Source organism: Papilio polytes, unplaced genomic scaffold, assembly GCF_000836215.1.
Source record: "Papilio polytes unplaced genomic scaffold, Ppol_1.0 DF824382.1, whole genome shotgun sequence".
In the NCBI taxonomy this organism is placed as follows: Eukaryota; Metazoa; Arthropoda; class Insecta; order Lepidoptera; family Papilionidae; genus Papilio; species Papilio polytes.
Window position 1 is genome coordinate 349,316 of NW_013524822.1, and position 12,503 is coordinate 361,818.

The window sequence follows — 12,503 nt, forward strand, 5'->3', positions numbered from 1 at the left end:
CTTCAATTCATTGCCATCGCCTGCTATTGTCCAAGGAGGCCACTGATTTGAGGATACCCAATATTTGTGTAATATCTATTTAACCATTTTAAGAAGTAAAACAATAATAATGCAGGTTTAGTTCTAGAAATGGGTCTCTCAGGGCACTACCTTGTGACCATTTTTTTAATATACTAGCTGTTGCTCACAACTTCGTCCACGTTAAAAAATATAGCCGATGTTAGCGAAAACATAGCCTTTTAATGGTGTATTTTTGAAATCGGCCCAGTAGTTTTTGAGTTAATTCAATACATACAAAAATACAAATCTTTCCTCTTTATAATATTAGTATAGAGCTATTTAACCATAGTAAGGCGTAAAAATAATAATGCCAGTTTAGTTCTAGAAATGGATCTCTCAAGGCACTACGTTAGGACCAATATTATAAAATATTTATTATGTTTCATATAAATCAAATAACTCAAGGTAAATAATTTAATATACGAAATGTCAAAGTAATTACGAAGACGATGTAGGCAATTACGAGATATGATAAACTGTGAACACGTAATTATATCTGAAAACTAAAGTGGTCAAGTGCTCTAGACATATTTCGTCATCTAGGTTTTATAAACTGCTAAATAATTAAGCCAATATTATCATACTATAGTTTGTCTAAGTAAGATAGATTAGTTTGATAAATGACGCATATGAAGTATCGAATTAACTTTGTATGAACACAAACACTGTACTTAATAGACAGGTATCGTAGTGTCGAAACAAACAAGACGACGATCGACGATTGTCGATTGTTAATCATCGCATATAATTTTTTTAGTTAATATCGTTTACTTAAATAGACTTTCATAATATTTACGGGCTGTAAAATATGTGATGGAAATATTTTTTTTATAATATAAGGTGGCAAACGAGCAAGCGGCCACCTGTATCCACCGAAGTGGAAAGCAACCGCTGCCCATAAACATCCGCAATTGCAGATGCGTTGCCTACTCTTCATTGACGGAGGAGGAGACGCACATAAAAGAACATTTCGCTTTCATATGCATCTCCTCTACCGTGAAATCCACTTTTCCTTTCCATCCTTTCCTAAAAGATTCATCAGACGAAACGCGGAATTAACTTCCACTTCACGCCTATTTTCTGTTTGGTCGTGGTATTACACCGGGCGAGCCGGCCCATTCGTGCGAAGATGTTAAAGCGGGCTCTACCACTGTTGATATCGGATTTTGTTACCTTATCTGACAGTAATGTCATTTTAAGTTATCTGAGCCTGTATCAGCGAGTGTCGGGACAGTCCTTAGATGCATATTTAACCTATTCCAATTAGTAACATGAATGTGTTCCGCATCTATCAATCAGAATAGACACAATGATATTATGATTGCAAGTAATGTTGTTAACTACACGTATGTTTGTTTGTAATGTAATGCAATACAAAATATGTACTGTAACAAACAGATGACGATCTTCTGATTAACACAGATGTTTTTCAATCAGGAAACGTGAGACGGAAATTAATGAACATGCGAAGTCGGGACGCATAACTTTACTTTAGATAGATCGCGTGTATTTACATCACTAATCTTACTAATATTATAAATACGAAAGTTTAGATGTATGGATGTTAGTTAGAGTTTGTAGCCTAAACTGCTGAACGAATCGCGACGTAATTTGTCACAGATGTATAGTATAGTTTGGAAGACCACATAGGCTACTTATTTCGTTTTTTTTTTATTCCACGCAAACGGAGTCGCGGGCAAAAGCTAGTGTCAAATAAAATCTATCTAAATATGAAAAATTAATTCATGCAGCGTTTTCATCGCTTCTTAAATGATTAAATAAAAAACCTGACCAGTTAGAAGTAAGGGAGCATCACTATTATTAAAACATTTCTCTATTCCACTTGTACTCGATATGCAATCTGAATCATTTTTCATTTTGAAATCAACAAGTCAGTATGTAAAATAGGAGCACGATTGTTGACAGTAAATATATTCGTAGATTCAACTTGTCTTTGATAAAATTAGTGGCTGTATTTCACTCAGATAAACCATAAACAAGACATCTTCCTACGCTAGTTGTACGTGACAAGTGTAGTGATGTGCGGTATCTCGAATCGCACATTTTATCGGTTTTTAACGTAAACTCTGCTGTTTTCTATTAAGTGTTGTTCAATTGTTAAACAATTGTTAACTGAACGAAGGTAAAAAATACGTATAATATTTGGTATGTTTCAAAATTATTGACTTTTTCTCAATTTATCTTAATTCATTTATTGATGCATTCAAATTAAATGAATCAGTGATTTAACTTTAAATGTCCTTGTGCTCTTTTTTTAACTACGATCTCAAACATTTTTTTTATGAACCATGAAATGCCGGAACGAAGTCGCGATTCTTTTTACGTACGTATCTTTTTTAAATGCAAACATGTTGCGGTAACAGACTTTAATTGATGATATCTATTAAACAAACTTTTCGCAGTCATTTTGCCAAAAAGACTGTAGATAAAACATTCTAATTTTATGTATCACACTTAAAATACCATTTATCTGTCTACTGATATATTTAACGGTTTTTATTTAATAGGGAATTACTTACCTAAGACATCTATTGGGCGTTGGCAGTTACAAATTAAAAAAAAAATTAACGATCTTTTTAATAGATAAGGCGTTATTGTAGTCAAATTATACCCGATATGTTAAAAAATAACATATTTTAAATGTCAAATTATCATTCTCGTAGTTCAGTCGCTGTGTTTAGAAAGGCAAAGGCATTTTGTACATACAGCCACTTCTGTCATTTGCCATAGAGAGCGTGTATAGTCCAGTTGAACAATAGACAAAAGACATCATTTGCAATGTAATCGTGCGTTCGGAATCGTGACCAGGGCTGTATGATCGTAATAACATGTCCCGTAACGTTCGTTCGTAAACCTAAATAGATGACCCGAATACTGCTGCAGTCGAGCTTATTATAAATCGCTGGAGAGTGCCCTGCTTGTCTAGAATGTCACAATGGAGTTTATGCGGCCTTGGTATTACTGGCCGGTAACATTCCACGCACAACTATTGTACAGATTATAAACATTCATTGCACAATACAGATTACAAAATTTTGTGTTAAAAAAATCATTAAGTAACGATTTTTAGGTACTTTACAATTATCAAACTAAACATATTTTTACAATCAAAAATCTTTTAATTATCTCACTTACAACAAAATTAAAGTAATAAATAAGCTGTGGATATCAACAACGAGTATTCATTCGTATTATAATTCTATCGACAATCTCCTTTATTATGTTAGCCAACAATTGGCACGTTCAGTGTCAATAGTAACGATATTAAACTAATAATGGACGCCATAACCTCTAAATACATGTAAACATTCATGAATCAAGTTTGTTCATCGCTTTACAGCTTTCACGTGCGAACATTTTCGGAAGGGAAATTATAAAATTCATCGAAGAGGCGAGCGATGTCGAGTTTCGATGCCCCACTTTTGACGGGCTTTTTGGCGCGAAGTTTCCCCGTATTCTAAAAACCGGTATTTTATACCGATTATTTTTGGTATTGTTATTTATCGGTAATTAATAATCATTATAATTCCTCCTTAAATTTATTACAACAATAAACTAACAAATTTTATTTTTGCGTGAAGTCTTATTTTAACATTAATAAAAAATCATAGAAATATTTCTTACTAAACAAGAAACTGAATTAAGTTTTTTATTATGGCTTTTTGAATTAAATATACTAAACATAAAGAGAAGAATAAAATTAGCAGATATTAACATTGTCACATTATCAATTTGATATCTATTGGTAATTTTTCAACATAGAAACGTTAAAAAACATCAACTCACAAACGTATCTTAATTACTTTTGGCGCGCATTTCAAAATTGGTACTGCAAGAGAAAGTGCTATTGCTGGTTCACTATTGAACATCTATAAAGAGTAGCCAGCAATGATTTTTTATGAGATAACAAAAATTAACTACACTCAACACTAAACAAAACTACAATCCTGGTCATAAATATTTGGACCAAATAAATATTACTGTAGAAAAAAAAGCAGACTAAGTCAGTATTTCATAGTATTTCGATATGAAACAAAAATTCTTTATATATTTACTAGCTTTCGCCCGCGATTCCGTCCGCGTGGTATGTAAAAAAACAAAAGTAAATAGCCTATGTGTTCTTCCAGACTATGTTCTACATTTGTACCAAATTTCATCAAGATCCGTTCAGCAGTTTAGGCCACAAATAAACAAACATGCATCCAGACTTTCGCATTTATAATTTTAGTAAGATTAATTTTACCTTTTTTTTTACAGAATACTCGATATGATCCACGTGGACGAAACAGATCCAGTCGGAGGTAAGAAACAATTAAATTAATAAATAACATATTTAGTTTTAATTAATTGTTATTCTGTGATTTCAAAGTTGTTAATATGATAATGTAAGAGGGTGTATGATTTCTTGCATTTTATAATATAAGGTGGCAAACGTGTAAGCGGCCACTTGAAACACCGAAATGGAAAGCGACCGCCCATAAACATCCGCAATTACAGATGCGTTGCCTACCCTTGATTGACGGAGGAGGAGACGCACATAAAGAGGACATTTCCCCTTTTTATGGGTCTCCTTCACCGTCAAATCCACTTTTCTTACCCATTCTTTCCTCTAAGAAAAGGCTGGAAAGGGAAAGGGACTAAAATTGGCCCTCCGACACAACAGTCATCAGACGAAACGTTGAATTGCTTCCACGTCACGCCTGTTTTCTGTATGGTCGTGGTATTACATCGGACGAGCCGGCCCATTCGTACGATAATGTTAAAGAGGGCTCTACCAATGTTTAATATAATGTATGCGTCAAGATATAAAATTAATATGACTAAAGTTTTTTGTTTTTAATTTTATTGCATTCATTAATTTTATTGTTTAAAGTTATTGTCTGACGTTTGTTCTTTTATATTGTTTACTTTCAAAGTCGTTCACCTTTTGTTATTTCTTTTATTCGATGTTTTTTCTGTTTAATTCCATTACAGTATAAAATATATTCTTTACCAATTTAGGGCGTTTCATTAATTACAATATAAAGATAAATCGACTGTTCACATGACATTCTTAATTTAAAACCAACTCTATCTATACTAATATTATAAAGAGTAGAGAGAGAGAGAGAGAGAGAGAGAGAGAGAGGAGGAGGAGGAGGAGGAGGAGATTATTCAATGCAAACAAACAAATCTTACTCCGTTAGTTTTAATAACACATTCCGTCTTTAACTAACAGAACACACATTTGACTAGACAATCGCATAACAGTTGTGCGATTGTCGATTGTTTCGAAACCAATTGAACAGTTCAGTTGCACAACTAAAAATCGATTAGTGTGCACCTCATAGGAATCAAAGAGAGACTAAACCGTTGTGCGATAGTTTAGTCAAATTACGTTTAGTTTAGTTTGCTCTTAATAAAACGCTTATAATAATATTAATGACATTTAGAATAACATTTTGTGATTACATTTCCTTTCTACTCTTAGCAAGACTCTCAATACCTACTTTGTGAGGAATGTCGACGTAATGCAGTACTTGCTAAGTACACTCGCATTGCACTTGTGTAAATAATTGATGTCGTCATCAATTTTAATGCAGTAATTTCGCTATTATTTTTACGTACATGTCTGTTTAATTTACTATTATTAAAGCTTTTTATTCATTAAGGGGCTTGGAGCCTACCCTAGTTAGGAGTGACAAGGATAGTCAACCACGCTAGCCCACTGCGGGTTGACTTCACACACATCTTTGAATATTCTGTACTCCTTTTTTTCTCGTTTATTTCAAATCGTCATCTCGATCAAGTTCTCGTGAACGTTTAATTAAATCGCTGACAAATAACACGTGGCCGTACGCGTTTAACGTAGTATTTAATGTTGTACATTTATAATATCCATTTATAGGAACGAATGAATCATTGAACGATTAATCGATGATTGTTGATAAATTCGATACTGATATCGAATGCGTGCGTTGAAATAGATTGTGCGATCGTGAATAAAATAAACAAAAACACATGATTTTTGGCAGAAGAAAGGAATCCGTCTTTATTTTTGACCGGGGAGCGTCGGGTGGTTCAGTTCGGCGACAGCCGCGAGGGTTGCCAGCGTTCGTAAAATTGCCGATTTGTGGGAGAAATTTACAAGAAACAAGGTTAATTAAAGTAGTTTATTAAATCAAAAATAATTATGTTATTAACAAATCGCTCTTAATCAGACGAAAAATAAAATTAATAAATGTAATATTCAATCGCAAAGCCATATTGATTTTAACTGAGCAATTCGCCACGCTACACCTAACTGATTTAATATTTCATATATTATACTAGGTTTATAAGAGAGTCTTTTCCGTAATTTGATTCACAAAATAATTAGATGTGTAAAATCGTATGATTAAAAAAAGTAAAAAGTGCGGCCTTAAAGTAAACGAGGACAGCAAAGAGTGCATCGCCATCTATTAAGATAAACTTTGGCGATGTAGGTTCAAACGACTCCAGCTTTCTCCACATCTGGCAGCACCATTAGCGTAATACGGTCGCGAGAGCTCGATTTTTTCTCCCTTATCTTTTAGTTTATCGTGCAGCGCGATTATAGGTGCGTTCCGAAACCGGTGCCGATCATTACGGATAAGCAATAACGCTTTCGACCTACTTATGAATATAAAACACAACGCCTTATCAGAAACCCGTGTTACCTTACTTTCTTACGGTCTACATGATTTCACTTTTATACGGCGATAAAATATTTTATGGCGACGACAATGGAAATTTATGATTACGTTGTATCTGAGTTGCATATTCACATTAATTAGGACGTGACAATCTCAATGGATAACACATTATGTGGTTTATCTGAAGTGGTGTAACCCAATTTTAGATTTATTTAGGTTACTAGCTCAGTTGTTTTGATGTACCCAACATTATTTTTGCAAGTGGATAATATATACCGTATATACACTAGCTGTTGGTCGTGACTTTGTCCGCGTGTAATTAAAAAAATGTATAGCTATCTTACTCACTGATAACGTAGCTTTTTAACGGTGAAAGAATTTTTATAATCGGTCCTGTAATTTTTGAGTTATTTCAATACATATTAAAATACAAATCATTCTTCTTTATAATATTAATATAGATTATCGACCTTTGAAATGAGAGTGTTGAAATGTTAAAAATTAAAATGTAAACAAAAAGTTATATGGAATCGATAAAAGCATTTTATTTAATTATTTTATAGGAGGTTTGACTTATAATGCTGGCAACCCTAAGTGTCGGGCGATGACAGCGCCGAACGCAACATCATTTGTCACGTCTGATGACGAAATCTCGTTCATACAGATCTAATTTAACAATCTAGACGAGTTTATTATCTATAACAGTTACGTAAACATTTATATTATTAATCACCATAACTTTGTGATTCAGACATCGATAATCTCCAAGGATTGTAATTATTGTTTAGAGAAACCGGTTCTCGGACTTTGAAATAAATTAATTTTCGTCTTAAGATAGTAAATATGACTAAATTATAGTTACAAATAACTAGCTGTTGCACGCGACTTCGACCTCGTGAAATTAATAAATAATGAAAAAGTATAGCCCATGTTGCTCACAGATAAATTACCTTTGTAGCAGTGAAAGAATTTTTAATCGGCCTTGTAGTTTTTGAATTATTTAAATACATACAAAAATACAAATCTTTCCTCTTTATATTAGTATAGATATGGTTTAACTTTAGACGGATTTAGCCAAAAAGTACTAATATTTTAAATTAATTGACATTGTTACTTAAAGTTAGTAAAGTCTTGGTGCTTTCTAATTGCAAAAAAATAACAAACATGTTTTAGAAAGTGTCATTGAACAAGTACTGCGAAATTGGAAAGCGTTTTGACATATCAGTTATGATTTTCAAATAAATATAAAAACAAAAATTAAAATCATACTAACTTTTCACAAGAAATCTATACTGGCTTGTAATAAATCTTACTTACTCTTTGAAGAAAAATAGACAAGAACTTTGTCATAATCTACTACTCGTAGTATTATTGTATTATCTGTGGTCATAAAAAACATCCTATTAAATATTTGATAAAAAAAACTAGTTCATTAAAATATCGTTAACATTTACGATATGCAAATGATAAATAAATGTATTTTTTTAATGTCATTTTATATATTTCTTATATTTCCAACAATTAATATTAGATTAAGAGATACAATTCGATTAGCCCGCGCGACTTTAGTTAGCAACGAGAATTTCTACGATTGGGGCCGTCTTAGGGTAACGACATATTTCTTGTCCATATATTTCCCATAGATACGCGGCTGGAATCACGCTAATAAAAGGAAGGGAACAAGATCTTATTAAAACATTGCATACAATATATATGATTATAATTCTTTAAAATACTTTTGCAATTGTCGATTGTTTCGCAGCCTATTCAACTGTTTAGTTGCACATATGTTAGAAATGTATGAAATAGTAGTGTACTGTGCTTTCCGTACGTAGAATTACGGCAAATGTTGATGAACGATATTTTCTCTTCCAGAGATAGAGCCGCCCTTCCCCTGTCGCGATGTCACCATCAAACGCGGCACGGATGTCAACGACTTTTTCGAAATGCTGTCGGAGATCGGTCGGTGAGTCATATCACGAAAGCACGTAATTTTTCGTCATACAACTGCATACAAGTCATTCGAGGTTTTACCGACTTTAACATCAAATAAATTACAAAATGATTTACATCATCTTGTGGTTATAACATGTTATGTGTGTAATATAGTTTGTCACCTTTTATGGAAGTGCACAACCTATTAAAATATGAATATCGTATTACAGTTGAAGTGTAATATTGTTTAACTTTTTAAACAAATTAGAGATAGAAAAAGCATAATAAGCAAAAAGACAAATGAAAATTAAGAAAATTCAGTCGCCTTAATGCGTTGCTAACTGTGGTATTATGGACACTTATGGACTTTTTGAAATACGGTAATAACTATATTCCTTTGCAGAGGCAAGTTCGGCACAGTATACTTATGCCGTGAGAAGAGCACCGGTCTGGAGTTAGCTGCAAAACTGGTGTCTGTCAGTAGACGGGACGAGCGGCGAAATGTTGAACGCGAGGTGGACGTGATGCGACGGCTTAGACACCCTCGTCTTATTCAACTTTACGACGCTTATGATTGGGGCAAATACATGTGCGTCGTACTTGAACTGTAAGTACTTTTAAACTGTCATTTGATTTTAATCAAATCAGCGCTTGATTAATATTATATCTGATGACAAGTAAGGTCGATAGCGTGGTAAATGTACGGATATGGTTGATTTGCTAGAAATTGTCAAGCGAGAAACTAACAAGGAATAGGTACGTGTTATTTTAAATCATAAACACCTCTTGCTGCGACAAATTAAAATAAGTACTAGTATTATTTAAAAAAAGAATTTGGCATCATTTGTAAAAGATCTGAAATAGTATTATCAAGATAAAAAACGTATTGAAACATCCGGCATATGGCGTGAGTGACAAAGTTTCTTTTAACATACGAGTCACTTTTATTTCAAAGCGTAATGTAATTTTAGATTCAAAATTCACTCATGTATTCTAATATCTCAAATAAAATAATATTTATTTTTGCACATGTTTTCTTGGATAATTCCGCGTTTTTAGCTGGCAACTTTTTATAAATAACTATCTGCTGCTCGTGACTTCGTCTGCAGTAAATTTTTAAATAATAAAAGTATTCACTGATAGTGTAACGTTATAATAATGTAAGAATTTAAATCAGTCCAGTAGTTTTTGAGTTATTTCATTACATTAAAAATCCAAAAAAACAATTTTTTTCTTTTATAATATAAGTATAGATAGATCTAATAAAGGGTAAATGAAATTATGATAATCGTTATGACAGAAGTAAGTTAAAAATTTCGGATTGTGTGAAAGATGACAACGACGTAAATGTGGCTAAGACGATACTTGCCATTAATGACTATCGGTCCATACCCCAAACCATTAGGCTATTGGCGCTTAATCTTAAGTTTAATCTACCGCCGAAACACTTGAACAAAATCTCTATTTTTCTGTCTGCTTTTTTAGTAATGTTTAGTCGATGGACATTCATGGTTAATCAAAAGTAATTACAATTATAAAATCATTTTAATTATCATTACGCGTTGACAAATGTTTATTGCCAGTAACGAAATCTCTATTTTTATATCTGTCTTTTAGTTTTTCAGCATTAGACATTAACAGCTAATTAAAAGTAATTAAAAACGAATGTAATAAAAGTAATTTTGATTGTCATTCGTTATCTTGTAACGTTACGTATCGTTGACAAATGTTTTGCCAGCCAGTATTTATTTTAGTAATAATATTTCAATAATAGCGCGGATATTTCCTGCATCACCTGCCCTACGCTCGCTGCATCTATATCGGTATTCATTCAAACGTTGACTCATAGGTCAGTCTCGCGAATGAGGCTTTGGACTAACTTTTGTTTTTCGTATCAGGAATTTTGTGACTAATTCTTTATGGTTACGGAATTCATTAGTCCTTTTTTTAACAACTTTGAGGTTATGATTGTAATTTATAATTAGGATGAGTTATTTCTAATAACAATATAACTAGAAGATTAATTTAAAACTTACTAATGTTATAATTGTGAATGGATGGATGTTTGTTAGATTTTGTATCCGAAATAATCTCGATAAAATTTAGCATAGATGTAGAGCATAATGTAGCAGAACACATAGGCTACTTGCCTTTGGTTTTATTAATACAATGCAAACGGAATTGCGGGCGAAAGCTAGTTGATTATAATTGTAACTATCATAGAAAAAGATTTGAATTCACATTTATCAGAACAAGATATTCAGACAGATATCTGTAACAGTCGTGGTAGAGAAATCAAAGAATAAAAATTTAAAACGATATCCTCGCTTCATTTTATTATCTGTATCAATTAATAAAATGTTTTTTATCAATCGAATTGTAATAGTATTGGGTTTATCTTGATGTAGGTTAAGGTTAAAACACGTACGCGATTCGCGGACCATAAAACTTTCAGTATCCGCTGCAAGTAAACACGATCCCAAATGTTTTTCTTGTGACGTAATCGACGTAAAATCTTCGCAGACATTCTTCACTTTATTCAGGTAAAATACATTTAAAAGTAAATTGTGAATATGTAATTTACAACCTTCCACTTTTAGATAACCTAAAGAAAATATCAAAGAAATCTTGTATGCTATCTTACTTCTATTGTCTTATTAATGTTATAAATGCGAAAGTTTACATCGATGTTTGTGCATCTCTATAATAACTCAACCGATCTCGCTGAAAATTGGCAAAGATTTGAAATGAAGTATATAACACATCCCTATTAAACTTGTATAGATTTGGTAAACAAAACAGAGTCATTTCACAACAGACGTAGTACAGCACTAGTTTAACGCTACTGCCCTGGGCGAGGTTTTTATGTTACCCACTTTTTCCCGCCCCTTTTAACTCCTTTTTACTTTATGGTTTAGAGGGGACATATTTAACAGGCTTAAATAAGACTGTTTGTTAATTTTGGTGCCCTTTTCTGTCCAACACCTGGGCCGACGGCTGGCTCTTGCAGTTATATACTATTATAACTAATCTTGTAGGTAAATGAAAATCTATCCTGCGAGGTGAGGCGTAAAAGGTCAAATCGCGGTTTAATAAGCAGTTTAGTTAACAATAAAAGAATGCAGTTATTGTCTAAAATGTGAAAGTTTATGACTCAGACGTACGAGAGGTTGTAAAAAATCGCAAATAAACCGTAAAGTCGCATCGGACAGTACTGTTATTCACATGTGAAATTATTTCTTCATCGGTTTTCGGTTAGCGGTAAACTAAGTAACTGTTAACCGCGTTAGTTATATTCCATTCTTTACATTTATCTGGTGGATAAAATTTAAAATGAATAACAATGGAAATGCAATAAGAAAGTAGGATGAGAAGTTGCATTAATCTTTTAAGGATTTCAATCTGGATGAAAAATCTTAATTAACATATTAGAGAAAGCTTTTTGTATTCCCCTACAAAAAAAGTAAAATCTCTGAACATTTTGCAGGTTAAATTACTAGCTATAGAATCTCTTATTGATTTCTTATAAGAAAACTACTGCATTGCATTAACAAAAAAAACTTTTTCGATATTATTAATACGATTTAGTAGATTCCTTGACTTCGTCCGCGCACAATAAAAGAAAACTCAGTAATATATGTGTTCTTACATCTGTGACTTTCATCGAGATCCGTTAAGCCTTTTCCCGTTTATAATATTAGTAAGATTATTTATCTGTGACCACACATTAGGTTTTTTCTTCGATGTATTTAACATCCATCGTTCCATTTTCTTTTTTTTTCTTATTATTGTAGTGGCCAGTAACAATAGAAGTTGTTCATATCCATACATATA

The 12,503-nt window shown here is 32.6% G+C and overlaps 1 protein-coding gene across 1 annotated transcript in view; it reads left to right on the plus strand.

Annotated features, from left to right (window-relative positions):
* LOC106111433 (myosin light chain kinase, smooth muscle-like) overlaps nucleotides 1-12,503 on the plus strand; it is a 30,402-nt gene that overhangs the window by 8,513 nt on the left and 9,386 nt on the right. Inside the window, exons 2-4 of the mRNA XM_013293530.1 lie at nucleotides 4,339-4,382; nucleotides 8,610-8,700; nucleotides 9,073-9,276. Of these exons, the coding sequence (XP_013148984.1) occupies nucleotides 4,349-4,382; nucleotides 8,610-8,700; nucleotides 9,073-9,276 (329 nt within the window). The 5' untranslated portion in view covers nucleotides 4,339-4,348. The remainder of the gene's footprint in view (nucleotides 1-4,338; nucleotides 4,383-8,609; nucleotides 8,701-9,072; nucleotides 9,277-12,503) is intronic.